The 14,847-nt window shown below is 47.2% G+C and overlaps 1 protein-coding gene across 1 annotated transcript in view; it reads right to left on the reverse strand.

Annotated features, from left to right (window-relative positions):
- LOC149322945 (IQ motif and SEC7 domain-containing protein 2-like) overlaps nucleotides 1-14,029 on the reverse strand; it is a 235,636-nt gene extending 221,607 nt beyond the window's left edge. Inside the window, exon 1 of the mRNA XM_089485195.1 lies at nucleotides 13,148-14,029. Within this exon, the coding sequence (XP_089341321.1) occupies nucleotides 13,148-13,938 (791 nt within the window). The 5' untranslated portion in view covers nucleotides 13,939-14,029. The remainder of the gene's footprint in view (nucleotides 1-13,147) is intronic.
- Between the last annotated feature and the right edge of the window lie 818 nt (nucleotides 14,030-14,847).

Raw genomic sequence — 14,847 nt, forward strand, 5'->3', positions numbered from 1 at the left:
TCACCTCTCTGCCCTTCAATCTTTCAGGATAATTTTGCTAACCTATCATACATGTTTCTGTAACAACTTATTTTAAGTCTAAAGTAGTGTAGAATAGTCCCAACAAAACCACTAGAGCTATCTCTGTGTTATCTCACTATTCAACAATTGATTGAATGGGTCTAATCTAGCTGGAACTAACCAAAAGAATGCCAGCCAATGTATCTGAAGGATCTGATATGAAGAGCATGCACTTAACCTAGTACCATTTTATTGCACAGCTGAACAGCCATAGCGCAAAGGTTAAAAATACCTCTGCCCCAGACAGCCCGTGGAGGAAAGCTTAGTAATGAATAGCTTTTGCTTAGCTGTGATCTACAATTCCTTATGTTGTAGTCTACACTGGATATTTTTCAAACTGTTTATTATCTGCAGGACAGTTTTTCTGTCTTTGTCTTTAATTAAAATTAAAGAAAATTAAAATAGCATGCACCTACTGTAATTTTTTTACATTTGCTATCCCCCTATGCTGTACTATGTGGGTGGGCAAAGTGCAGCACTCCATTTGTTGTGTGGACCTCCTATCAGCACCGACTAGCAACAGCCAACAGTTAGGAATGCTGGGAATAGGAGTCCAAAAACACATGGGGTGCTGCATCTTGCCCACCCCAGCTACGCTACCTCTTAACTGAGGTATGGAGCAGTGGCATCACTAGGGTTGCTGTCACCCAGTGTGGTAACTCATGGTGTCACCCCGCATTGGCCTCCTTCCATACTACACCATACAGAATCCTTAGTAATGTATTTTTTTATTAATGTTACTCATAAATCATAATTCCCATATACCACTGAATGTAATGGTGATAATTATTTACACGTCCATAGTTTAAATTAAAATTTAAAAAATTGAAATCTGAAATTTGATTCTTTTAAAAAAAAACTGGGTCCTCTCCTTTCTCCTCCCACTGAGCCTTTCCCCACTCACACCATCTCTTCACTATTTTAAAGAAATACAGGCAAATGCCACAGTTCATTTCAGCCAAAATACAGATGTTTGAGGAGCAGTGGTGTCACACACACACCCCTTTAGGGTGTCACCTGCTGCGGTCTCCATTCCCCACATCCCCTAATGACACCACATCTATGGAGATGGGGAGAGTCTAGGACTGAAGCCTGCCTGCATATTGTCCATCACAACCTCTGTCATTGATTTCATACAATCATAGAGCTGGAAGAGATCCCAAGGGCCATCCACTCCAATCCCCTGCCATGCTGGAATATATTAGTCAAAGCACCCCTGACAGTTAGCCATCCAGCCTCTGTTTAAAAGCCTCCAAAGAAGGCGACTCCACCACACTCGGAGACAGCATATTCCACTGTCAAACAGTTCTTACCAGATTTATCCAATTCTGGTTATCCAATGGAGAGGGAAATATACTGTGTGTGTGTTCCATGTCTCTACACTTTATGGTTATTGTTTTATGTCCTATAAACCTGACACATCACACTGAAAGCAGATCCGCGGTGAGCCTTGATTCAAACTCTGTGTGTACCTTAAAAGCACTGAAGCCTTATCTTACTGCAATCCTTCTCTTCCCCTTCTACACAGCTTTAGATTCGGATAGCACTCCCCACTGGGGGAAAAAATAACCCTCCAGGAATGAATCCAAGGGTTTAAAAAAGAAACCCACATCCTCCAGTCTTTAAACAGCTTCTCCCCTTCAAACTGGGGGCATGAGTTTATTTTTTTAGTGCACCAAAGAAAAGACAGTTCTTTCCCCCTCCCTTAAACAAACCAATTCACTCCTAACCCAAGTGGAAACCATAGGCCCTGGGAGGGACACTAGTTTGCTTTTCCAAGCATCATTAAGTCCCACAGCACCTGTGGCTCTCACTGCTGGAGGTAAATAAATCATGGGGAGGAGGGGAACCTCATATATCTGCTGAACCATTGTGTCCCCTAACAGCTTGGGAAGCAACTGCATGAAATAATACACACTGTGTGTATATGAGATTCTGCTTTTCCTTCTACTCCTGCTTTCCAACCCCCTCCCCTTCTGCGTCCAATTGGCTCCTTCCCAACCATCTCTAGATGAAAATGCCAAGTCCTGCTCTGGAGTCTGAAATCTAAAAATATTCACAATTGGTGATTATTATTTTTTGGTTAATCCCTTTGTATTTGATTCCAGGTTTCATTTCTTTGTTTTATTTAGCACTTTGTGCACAAAGGTATAGAAAATCACTCTGTACAATCACAGCCTGGTCCAGTAGAGGATTTTGGACTGAGCGAGGGGAGAGGGTACTGAGTCACAAAATATGAGGGCCTTTTCAGTCTGTGAGCTGCCTCCAGTCCAATCCAAGCAAGTTTCTTTGGAAGAGTGTGGACCTTGTATTTGCCACCAATTCATATTATATCCTGATATAAAAGGCCTACAACCTCCTTTAGATAACATATTAGCCTCTGAAAAAACACTGTATCTTCATCAGCCAGTAAGAACTTGCCAAACTGATGCAATTGCCAGCTTTAATAAACTTAGGGACCGAACAGACAAGCCAAAATAAAGCTGCTTTGGGTCATAGAATCATAGAATCATATAATCATAGAGTTGGAAGAGACCACAAGGGCCATCCAGTCCAACCCCCTGCCATGCAGGAAATCACAATCAAACCATCCCCGACAGATGGCCATCCAGCCCCTGCTTGAAGACCTCCAAGGAAGGAGACTCCACTACACTCCGGGGGAATTTGTTCCACTGTCGAACAGCCCTTACTGTCAGGAAGTTCCTCCTAATGTTGAGGTGAAATCTCTTTTCCTGCAGTTTGCATCCATTGCTCTGGGTCCTAGTCTCTGGAGCAGCAGAAAACAAGCTTGCTCTCTCCTCAATATGACATCCCTTCAAATATTTAAACAGGGCTATCATATCACCCTTTAACCTTCTTTTCTCCAGGCTAAACATCCCCAGCTCCCTAAGTCGTTCCTCGCAGGGCATGGTTTCCAGACCTTTCACCATTTTAGTTACTCTCCTTTGGACACGCTCCAGTTTCTCAATGTCCTTTTTTAATTGTGGTGCCCAGAACTGGACACAATATTCCAGGTGGGGCCTGACCAGAGCAGAATATGGTGGCACTATTACTTCCCTTAATCTAGACACGATACTTTTATTGGCGTAGCCTAAAATCGCATTGGCTTTGTTAGCTGCCGCATCACATTGTTCACCCATGTTCAACTTATGGTCTACTTGGATTCCTAGATCCCTTTCACACGTAGTTTCATTCAGCCAGGTGTCCTCCATCCTATATCTGTGCTTTTCATTTTTCCGCCCTATGTGCAGTACCTTACATTTCTCCGTGTTGAATTTCATTTTGTTAGCTATGGCCCATTTTTCTAGTATGTTCAGGTCATTTTGAATCTTGATCCTGTCCTCTGGGGTATTAGCTACTCTCCCTAATTTGGTGTCATCTGCAAATTTGATAAGTATGCCCCAATTTTGTCCTCCAAGTCATTGATAAAGATGTTGAATAGCACTGGGCCCAGGATGGAGCCCTGTGGGACCCCACTGGTCACTTCTCTCCAGGATGAAACGGTTCCATTGTTGAGCACCCTTTGGGTTCGTCCAGTCAACCAATTACAAATCCACATAACAGTTGCCTTGTCTAACCCACATTTTACAAGCTTGTTTGCAAGAAAAATAAAAATAACAATTGTAAGCCGCCCTGAGAGCCATTAGGGCTGAAGGGCGGGATATAAATACCTAAATAAATAAAATAAATAAAACTTTGTCAAAGGCCTAACTGAAATCAAGATATACTATATCCACAGCATTCCCTTCATCTAACAAGCTGGTAATTTTATCAAAAAAAAGAGATCAGGTTTGTCTGGCATGACACACTTATCTTAAGAGGCCAGAAGCTGCGAGCATGGCTTTGGCGTGACTTCTGGCCTCTTAGGACTCATGCAGCATTTAAACAGCATACCTTCAAAGTGACCTGAAGCAGCTTTATTTTGGCCTATCTGTTCCGGCCCTTAGATTACAATGGGCACTTTAATCCTACTGGGCTTGACAGAAATTTCCTTGCAACACGCAAGCAAGAATATAAACTTCTGGTCATACTCAAGTCAGGAGGTCACACAGGCACATTAAAAATAAAGTTAATATATAGCTCAAGGATTCAAATCTAGATATATATTCCTACCCCACTCTATTCAGTGGGACATACTGTCAGGTTAATGGGTAAAAGTTTCCAGCCCTTTAAATAAACAGATTCTGGGCTCCTAGGAGGCTATATAAATTTATTTCTCAGAGCTTAGATGTAACCATATTCTGGAGCAAGGCTGACATACATGCTCAAATGTAGAGCTGCTGCCTTTTCTTTTTAAGGCCCTGGGAAGGAAGCTAGTATTGTAAAGGCTGGATGTTTACCTGGGTATAATTCCTACTGACCTCAGTAGAACTTGCATCACAATAAACATGCCCTGTTTGGGCTGAAAGCCAATGTATGCTGACTTACTCAGGCATAAATCCCAGTGAGTTCACTAGGCAGGATTTATTTCCAGGAAAGTATGTAGGTAGGAAGACAGGCACCACCTCCAGCAAGACTGGGAAAAGCTGGGCATGTATTGTAAAGCGATACCTTGTTTTATCAAGATGCAAGGAGCATCTCCTTGCTGGAGAGACAGCTGGGGAAACAGCTGCTGAGCCAGCTCCCCAGAGTGTTCAAGGCTGCGTTCATGCAGAGAGCTGTAACACAGGGTGAAATGGATGACCCACACTACAACCCGACACTAATGTGCCAGTGGAGTCCTTGATATGCAGCTGTGTGGTTTTGTTTGTAGTGTGTGAGTGTTTATGAGAGAAAGACAGAGAGAGGGGGGGGGAGAGAGACAGACAAAGAGAGAGAGAGAGAGAGAGAGAGAAGTGGCAGTCAGGGTTGTAGGCTATGGGGAACGCATGGCTATCCCATGGCTATCTCACCTCTACTCCACAGTGACTGATAGCATGACCGTTCCCCAAGAGCCAAGGACCACTGTTCTTAGACCTCCATTAAGCTCCTACCAGCACAAAAGCAGGTTCACACAAATATGTCTATCGCTTGATTACTCAACACAGTCACTGACTCATCTCTGAATGAGTGAAGTGGCTCCAGGGACAAGAACCATGTCACAGGTGATAGCATGGTTCTTTCAGTGGGTTAGATCTGTGATGGCTCATTCATGCATGCATTTCATACTGCAGTCATCCATATATGTGCAAACAGGCCTCTTGTTCTGTGTTTAGCTAGGGCCTTCACCCACATAACTAACTAACTGAGACCATAAAGTGTAAAAATCCAGCAGTACTATGATGTAGGATGTAGCCACACCCACACTGCAGCTTGACACCACTTTAATTGCCATGACTCTATGCCACAGAATCTTGGGATTTGTAGTTCGGTGAAGTATTCAGCCTGGTCTGTCAGAGCTCTGGTGTGTCACGAAACTACAAATGTCAAGTGTCAAACTGCTTTAATTCTGCAGTGTGGATACACCTGTGGAAACTGAGGAGTAATCTACTTCTGCCTCAGCAAACCGAGATAATGAACTGGCAGTTAGCTTTTTATATGGACAGGGGGAAAGCAAGAGGAAGGAAAACAGCTACCATTCTGTTGTGGCTTGGCAAAGGGTGCTGAAGCTTTTGCCTAGCTCTCACAGACACCTGGTGGGTGCTAGGCCTAGGTATTGTTGTTGTAAACTGGGGTGTACATAAATGCATTTAACTGGCGGCAGACAGCCAGGCAGAACACACAAAATGCCTGGAGCAGCAGCATTGAAGCAGTACTGTGCATACCATTCCAGAAAAAGCACACAGCTCCTGCCTCTCACACTGCTTGTGATATGCTTAAATCCCTGCAAAGACTAGGAATGTGCTATGGATTCCTCTCTAATGTTGCAGCAGGTTTTTAGGATGTGATCTCAGCTTGGCCCCCTATGGTCAAACTAGTTCTTACAATAAAATAGGGGGTGGGTAGCATGTGACCCTACGCATGTTACTGGGCTGTATCTTCAACCATATACCCCACCATTAGCTATGCTGGTTGAAATGATAGGGAATGTAGGGCTTTATCACACAAGCCTCGGTCTTGCCTTGGTCTTGCTGCAATAATAGTAATAGTAATAGTAATAATAATAATAATAATAATAATCCGTTTAATCACTTGGAATCCAAGCGGATTACAACAATAAAAGAGGATATAGTTAAAATTCTAAAAACCACTATCCCTCCCCAATAATGCAATCGCATTATTTAAAGAGAATGGAGACATACTGAGGTTGGAGCTTTTATCATCACACCTCTCTTAAATAGCACAAGGGAGGCTTTTTGTATCATCTATATTCCACTCTCCCCATTAATCCTGCTTTCTTGCCCTATGCTCTACCCAGAATGCCTTCCATTTTAAAAATGTATTTGTATCACAATTCCAAAGTTATGGGATGCAATTTAGAAAGAAAGAAAGAAAGAAAGAAAGAAAGAAAGAAAGTGAAAAATATGGGGGGGGGGGGGAACAGGCTGCCTAGGGAATAAAGAGGGGGAAAGCAGGAAACTAATACCACAGATGTGACTGCCAAATATCAGGACTGCCACAGACTGTCACTATCATACCTGTGGAGTAATGGGGTAGCAATGTGATTGGCCACTTACTGAAAGGTTTTTGCTTCGGAAGCACAGCAGCAAAGGGCTAGAGGTGATGCTGACTGATAGATGTTGATAAAGACACTATTCTCTTACTAAAATTATAGTTTAAAAGCTGCATGTGATAAGGTCCATAGTCCAACAATCCTAAGAGGGACACAGGTCTGCCCTCCTTAAAATATGTGGATACCACAACACCTCAATTTCTCGTCCTCTGCCATATTTGGTAGCTGTACCCTGTGCGCACAGTTTTCTTATTTCTAACTGCACTCTACCTTCAGTGGTGGGGTCTATGGTCTAAGAAGGAGTGAGGCTCAATGGCTTCAACATGGGCCACCAGTGCCACCCCCACTGCGTGCCATTCTTTGCCACTGATGGCACAGGGAAAGGCAGAGATAGATTCAGGATAATGGATACATGGTACTAGATTATATAGAAGAGGGCTGCAGGAGGAACTGAACATTTGACCGCCCCTTTAAGCAGCTATCACACTTTTTGTACAACATCTCATTCGGCCACTAAAGTGACAACTTTAGTTATTTTTCAGATGTATGTTCATAATGACACACTTAAAACCTCCGCAACTGAGAAGTGGATAGGACAACACTATGGGACCCAAAGCATCATCCCACCCACTGCTCAGTTATGGACACCTTCAGCATGTCATTATATTTGTTACATTTGTTCATCTTTAAAAACTAACCTTTTAAGCCACCAGGAGACAACCTGGACAAAGATTGCACAGCAGAAATAATCCAGGTTGTCACCACTTTAAGTTCTATGGCCCAATGCTATGGAATTTTGGGAACTGTAGTATGTTGTGGCACAAGAGCTTTCTGACAGAGAAGACTAAATGCCTCACAAAACTATAATTTCTAGAAGTCCATAGCATTGCACCATGGCAGTTAAAGTGGTGTCAACCTGGATTATTTCTGCAGTGTGGCTGCAGCCAGATTCAGTCAGACTAACCCTGAGTCTGGACTAAAATATGCCTGGCTGATAATGCCTTCAACACTAGTTTTACAGAAATGGTATCCATGTGACAACGTAGTTGTAAGGTACAGCGTGAGCCAAGATGCTGTCTGGAAGATGTTGCCAGAAATCTAATTTTAATATCACTGAAAAATAAGTTTGCCTGCATCCTTAATGTCTCCTAGGAGGGGAAAAAGAAAAAGAAATGGAACAGCTTGTTGAAAATACCTCCCTTTTTGACTAGATACATAGGGACCCTTTCTGTGATGAGAAGTTAGCTGGAGGGTCTGCAGAGCAAAACCAGCCTGATAGGCTGATGCAGATCAACACACAGCTGCAGCGCTAAACAGATCCGTAGGCTGCTTGCTTGAGATCTGGCTGGAGTCTCCCAGAAAATCTCTAACCACATGCCTCACTCCCTCTCACAACATTGACTCTGGGTGCCAGCAGTTCTGCAACTCACCAAGATTACATAATGTGAACACAGTCTTCAGCACTCCTCAGAAATATCTGATGAGCCATGCACACCATCAGTAAGTATTCTTAGCTATTGCTTCCTTCTTGCTCTCACTCATTCGCATGCCTGCAGTCCACAGTACAAGGGAGGAATTAAGATTGGGATCTGACTTCTGGCTCCTTTCAAGCACCTGCTAAGCAAGTATCAGCACATACTTTAACCACAAATAGAGAGTGCCCAGGTTCCCATATACAAGCCTCCAACCTTGAGTCTGGTGCAAAGGTGCTTCCTGAATGGAATGGAATAAATTCCAGAAAAGACTTCAACAGCCACGTTCTTAATCATGAGCAACATACCACATTGGACCAATAGAAGAGAAATTACCTTCTTATCTCCTGCAGAAGCTGCTGGAGTATTAAAAATACACACACACCATGTCTAGAAATGACAGATCAGAGTATACCTTCATTCTCCTTCTCACTCCAGGGAAGGAACTGGAATTGGATAATGCTTAATCCAGATACTGCCTTTAGAGTTATCAAAGCATTTAAACACGTTCTTTTATTATGGACCCTTAACAACACTCTTGTGAGGTAGGCCTGTCTTATTATCCCCACATGTTGGATGGAGGATAGAGAGATGACAGTTTGAGATTACTGAATGCATCTATGGCTCAGAAACAATTTGGGCAGGGGTTTGATGCATACAGTTCATATCCTTAGCCATTATGCGACACCTTTCAGGGCAGCAGAAGAGGGAGTAGTGTCTATTATCTGGGGATGCTTCTAGCCACTTCTGACTTTTCTGCCAGCAGGGAAGGGAGAATCAGTCCCCCTTCCCCCCTGCATTGCCACTCCAAGCTCTAAAAAAACGCCTCCCTGGTGCTGGTAGGGGTGTAGGCGGGAATGGCAAGACACATTTGTGCTGGTTTTAAGTCATTTGCAGCATCAAACCACTTTGCTAATTTCTAACCAGAGGAAGGAGGCGGCGATGAGGGAGGAGAGAGGGAAAGAAAGAGAGAGAGGGAGAAAGAACACGCGGCTGGATTCGTCAGTTCCCACCCCACACACAGCCTCCCCTGCTGCCAAGCTTTCCGAAGCTTTTCCCAAAGCTTTCAGGACTGACTGACTCCCAGCCTCCTGCAGAGACTCCAATTGGGCCTTGTACTAGAGGTCAACTGGCCAAGTGTAAGGTTTTGGTTCAAATGCACTCTGATCCCCTAAAGCAGAGGTGGCTATCAGGTAGCCCCCCAGACATTGTTGAACTGCAACTCCAAGTAGCCCTAGACAGGAGACCCAGTGGTGAGTAATGCTGGGAGCTGCAGTCCAACAATAGCTGGAGGCCTTTACAATCCTCACCTCTGCCAGAAAGTCACACTAGCTGAGGAAAGAAAGACCCAAGCAAACGGACAGGGGAATGGAAGCAGCAAGGAGTACGGAGGGTCTGCTGCTAAAAAGAAATAAGACAGCTCAAAATGACACTTATGTAAATATGTCAGGGAGAGGAACAAACCTGAGTTCAGATTTTGCCTCTGATATGTACCCCCACTGGCACATTTTCAAAACAGGATTATGATAAGTGACCTACCTCCTCTACAAAGTGGTTGGCATTATAGAGTTAAGGTATGTGAGTCTCAGGGGTTAAATGTGTCATAGCTGCCATGTGGCCTTTGGGAAGGAATATCTCGCGATTGAAAGACAATGGTAGCCAAGAGACAACACACGGGAACCCAATTCCTCTGGTAGAGCTGGCTCTAGCATCCAGAGGCCCTGGTTCAGCCACTCAGCTTTCCACAAACTGGTGCCATCCAGAGACACTGGACTATGACTCCCATGATCATCATCTCCAGCCAGTGAGGTCGATGGCAATTGGAGAGAGTGGGCACTATAGCCCACCAGAGGGCATCAAGTTGAGGAAAGTGGCTAGATCCTGCTCCTTTCCCTAAAGCCCATGAAAAATTCAGTGCCTACTCACACCAAAAGTCAGGGGCCAGCTCTTTTCATCCCACCTGCCATACTCTATTCTCAGCAATCAGTACATAATGCTAAGGAGCCCATGCAACATCATTTCACACCTACACATGCACATAGTTTAGCAGCTTCTGCCTCTCTCTCTCTCTCATCACAGCAAATGGTGCACTCAGTAGCAACTTCCCTCCTATCCCAAAGTCATAGTTCAGCCAAGCTTATGGGTGGAGGGTTAGCAGTAGAAAGGATGCCTCCCTCCTGCCACCTATTCCAGGAAAGTATGCTGGACTATGACTGGGAGGACAGAAGTCGTATGTGTGTATCAGGAGCTGGAATCCTGCGGTGCTCCAGATGCTCACAGAATCTTAGAGCTGAAAGGGTCCACAAGGGTCACCTAGTTTAGCCCTCTGCCACACTGGAATACCCAACAACAACACCCATCCAACCTCTGTTTAAAGACCTTCAAAGGAGAGCCCACTCTCCTCTGAGGCAGTCTATTCCACTCTCCAGCAGTTTTTACAGGTCCTAATAGTCCTAGATAGCACAGCCTATGGTGAGGAACGCTGGACATTGTACTCCAGCATCTGGAGGGCACCACATTATCCCCACCCCGATGTATAAGTGCACACATGCATACATTATGTGTGCATGTGCATGTGGAAGTGCACACACACACACACACACTCACACACTTGGCTATTCTGCAGAAGCAAAAAGTACCCCTACAAAACAGCCATACATAGGAATGTGTCAATGAGGTGTCCTATTTGGAATAGCAGGAGGATCTTCTCCCATCTTTAGTCTACTGTGTTCCTGTGTTTTTCTTACACAGAACAAGGGCTGGAACAGGATAATAGTAATATGTTTAATTCTTTTTTAAGGGTGGGGGTATGATATATTGTGTTGTATATCGGATGTTTTTATACTGTAAAGCTGCTCTGATTGCCTTATGGTAGAAGAGCGGGATATAAATAAAAGTTTTATTTATTCTTTATTTATAACTAAGGTGCGATTTCAGTCAAGGGAAGGTTGTCGCAGCAAGTTCCACAAATCCACTTAGCCCTCAGTTGATGACTTTAGCCCTCAGTGGATGTTTGCAAAGGTTAAGTCCTGAACTATGCATAAGCAATCATTCAAGAACGCTAATATGGAAGAATCCGGACTTGTGGTTGCTTTTTTTAAAAAGATATTAATTTACTTTCTAACTAGGCAATGAAAAAGAAATGGGGGTTAGGGTGTCTAAAGAGCTATGGGGCATTATAAGGAGAAAGAGGCAAGATTGGCAAGAAAGAGCATTTCCTAGTGATGCGTTGCAGTAAGAAGACCTCCCTCTTTCTCACTCTCCCTGCAGTAAGGGATATACAGGGTGACAAGTGAGAGAAATATAGGTTTTGGTACCAAATGGTGTTTCTTTACAGAGGGATATATTTTAGAACAAGGGGGGAGAAAGAGGAAGGAAGGGGCAAAGATGATGGAAAGTAAGACTGAAGTTTGAAAAGGCCAAAGGGAACGGTTCAAATGAATGAATCCAAGGGCCAGCAGTGTGGATGGCTTAAGAAGGGCTTGCAGCATGCAGTAAGGAAAGCCATGCAGCAGCATGTAGTAGGGGAGGCAGTAGGGGTCTCTGGCAGGGTCCAGCTGGCAAGAAAGGTTAGTGAAGGGGGAGTAACAAGGGAGTTTATTACACAGAGTTTATCCTGTGCAGAAATGGGATTTAAATTAGGAAAATCCTGCAAAAGTGGGATCTTTTTCAGACTACATGGGGGGGGGGAGGCATCCTGTACAGAATTTGGACACATCCCGCAGAAGTGAGGTCATTTTCAGACAACATCGAGGGCAGAAGAAGATACTGCCAGACCTGCTCTGCGTTTCTTCTCACCTGGAAATAGCCACCCTATAGACCAGGCAGATGAGAGGAAACAAGCAGGGCCACACTTGATGCCCCAAAGCATCACGCCACACATCCTGACAGTGAAGCCCTCAGAGAATGGTGGAGTCTCCATCTTTGGGGGTTTTAAGCAGAGGCTGGATGACTATCTGTCAGGAATGCATTGATTGTGAGTTCCTGCATGGCAGAATGGGGTTGGACTGGATAGCCTTTGGGGGTCTCTTCCAGCTATATGATTTTATGCCCCCCCACCCCCACCCCAAAAAGGCTTTCTCAGGGGAAATGAGGGAGGTGTCTTTTTGGTCCTAGGGCAAGGATCCCAGGCTGGCAAGGCACCCTGGGCAGGGCCACACCTGATGTCTCAAAGCACCCCACTACGCATCCCACACCCCAAAAAAATCTTTCTCAGGAGAATAAGAGAGGTGTCCTTTTGGTCCTGGGGCAACAAGGATGCCAGGGTGGCAAGGAGGACTCTCTTGACTGCTCATTACCTGGCACCCCACAAATATTGCCTCAACCCGCAAGGAGGGTCTTGGACTTCTCGTCTAAATGGTCTGGCCCCTTAACTGGGAAGGAGGGCCCTACTGGACTGGGGTGAATGTGTGGCTGACTAGTCTGCAGGCCCCAGACTGAGCTCCTTACTCTCAGTGTGGATGGCTTAGAAGGGCTTGCAGCATGTACTAGGGAAGGCCAAGTAGCAGCCTGCGGTTGGGGTCTCTGTCAGGGTCCAGGGGAGAGAGCTGGCAAGGAAGGTTAGTGAGTGGGACTGACAAGGATACGAAGACACTGCCAGACCTGCTCTACCAGTCAATGCTCTGTTGCCCTATAGACCAGGCCAATTAATGGGCAAGGCCACACTTGATGCCTAAAATCACCATACTACACATCCCATAACCCCCCAAAAGGCTTTCTTGGGGGGAATGAGGGAGGTGCCCTTTCAGTCCTGGGGCAACAAAGATGCCAGGGTGGCAAGTGGGCCCCACTTGATGCTCCAGATCACCACACTACACATCCCACACCACCCCAAAAAAGTTTTTCTCCGGGAGAGTGAAAGAGGTCTCTTTTGGGCCCTAAGGATGCCAGGCTGGCCAGGAGGGCTCTCTTGGCTGCCTAGTGACTGGCATCCACCCCAAGGGAGGGTCTTGGGCATCTGGTCTAAATGGACAACTGGTTCTGAACTGGGAAGGAGGGGGCTGGTGTAGGGGCTGGTGCTTACTTTCTCTGGAGCGTGGTGGCGGGGCTGGTGCTGGCGCTGGTGCTGTGCCCCCCTCCTCCTCCGGCTCCGGGGCTGGAGCTGCGGGAAGCCCCCCGGCTCAGCTGGCCTCTCTCCCTCTCCCTTTCCCGGGGGGCACGGGGGTACTCATGTTGAGCAGGCGGTGGAGGCGGAGGCGGAGGAGGAGGCTGCTGCTGCTGCTGCTGCTGCTGCTGGTGGTCCTTCTCCCGGGTCGGGTGGCACTGCGGGGCCCGGTCCCGGTGGAGCTGGCAGGGCTCCCTGTAGTGGCCCTCCCGGTTCTGGTGGTGGTGCTGCTGCTGGTACTGCTGCTGCTGCTGCCCATCCCGGGCCCCATAGTGGGGCTGCTGCTGCTGCTGCTGCTGCTGCTGCAACTCTCCCTTCTCCCGGTTCTGGTATTGCGGAGGAGCCGGCGGAGGCTGCCCATGATCCCGACCTGGGTACTCGGGGCGGTTCTGGTAGTGGCTCTCCCTCTCCTTGTGCTGCTGCTGCTGCTGCTGCTGATGGTGGTGGTGGTGATGGTGGTGGTACTGTTCCCGGTGGCGATCCCGGTCCCCGTCCCTCAGATCCCGGTTCTCTTGGCTGAGCTGCTCCAGCTGGCCCTCCAGCTCCTCGATCCTCCGGCGCTGGGTCTCCAGGAGCTTCTGCTGGCTCTCGATGATGTTGTTGAGCTCCAGCAGGTACTCCACCGCCCGGTTGGGGCTCTCGGTGGCCCCGGGGGGACCCCCTCCTCCTCCTCCTCCTCCTCCTCCTCCTCCGGGAGCCCCTCCGTCCATGGAGAGGGAGAGGAAGAGCGGGGCGCGGGCGCTTGGAGGGGCGCCCGGCCCCCGACGCCTCCGGCTCCCGATTGCGGCAGTTCCAAGGCCGACCCCCCGAGAGCCCCCCAAAGCTCCGCTACTCGCCGGGGGGCTGCAGCAGAGGCATCCCTGGGTCCCGCAGGAGGAAGAGGAGGAGGAGCAGCCCCTGCAATACCAGGAATAAGGAGGAGGAGGAGGATGGTGATGATGATGATGATGATGATGATGATGATGATGGTGAGGGTAGGGAGAGTCTCGGGGTTCTCCCTCCGGCTGCCAAGGCTGGCTTCTTCTTCTTCTTCTTCTTCTCCCCCTCTTCTTGCCTTCGCTGCTGCAGAGGCACTGCGCACTGCCAGCCCCGGGCGAGCCTCAGCCCAGCGGGAGGAGCAGGAGGAGGAAGGGGAAGAGGAGGAGGAGGAGGAGGAGGAAGGGGAAGGGGAAGGGGAAGGGTGGGGGACGCCGCCACACAGGGACGCCAGGAGCAGCGCAGGACGCAGCCACGTTGGGGAAGGTTGGGGGGGGGGGTTGGATCAAGTTTGGGAAGGGAGCCATCCCCCAGTGGGAGACTCCTGGGGGGTGGCACTCTGAGTAGCACACTGTGACTTCTGGGGTAGTGGCACAGGGTGATTTCTGAAATGGTGGCACATTGGCATACAATGTCTTCTGGTGTAGTGGCACATTGGCACACTGTGACTTTTGTGTTGGTGGCACACAGTGACCTCTGGGGTGTTGGCATACTGGCACACAGTAACTTCTGGGATGGTGGCATACAGTGATGGTGGGGGCACATTGGCACACAATATATTCTGTGGTAGTGGCACACATTAGCATACAGTGACTTCTGGGGTGGTTGCACACAGTGACTCCAGAGTGGTGGCAAAAGTCTTA

This window comes from Sceloporus occidentalis, unplaced genomic scaffold (genome assembly GCF_023333645.1).
Source record: "Sceloporus occidentalis isolate IW3139 unplaced genomic scaffold, rSceOcc1.0.p SCAF_1, whole genome shotgun sequence".
Lineage (NCBI taxonomy): Eukaryota > Metazoa > Chordata > Lepidosauria > Squamata > Phrynosomatidae > Sceloporus > Sceloporus occidentalis.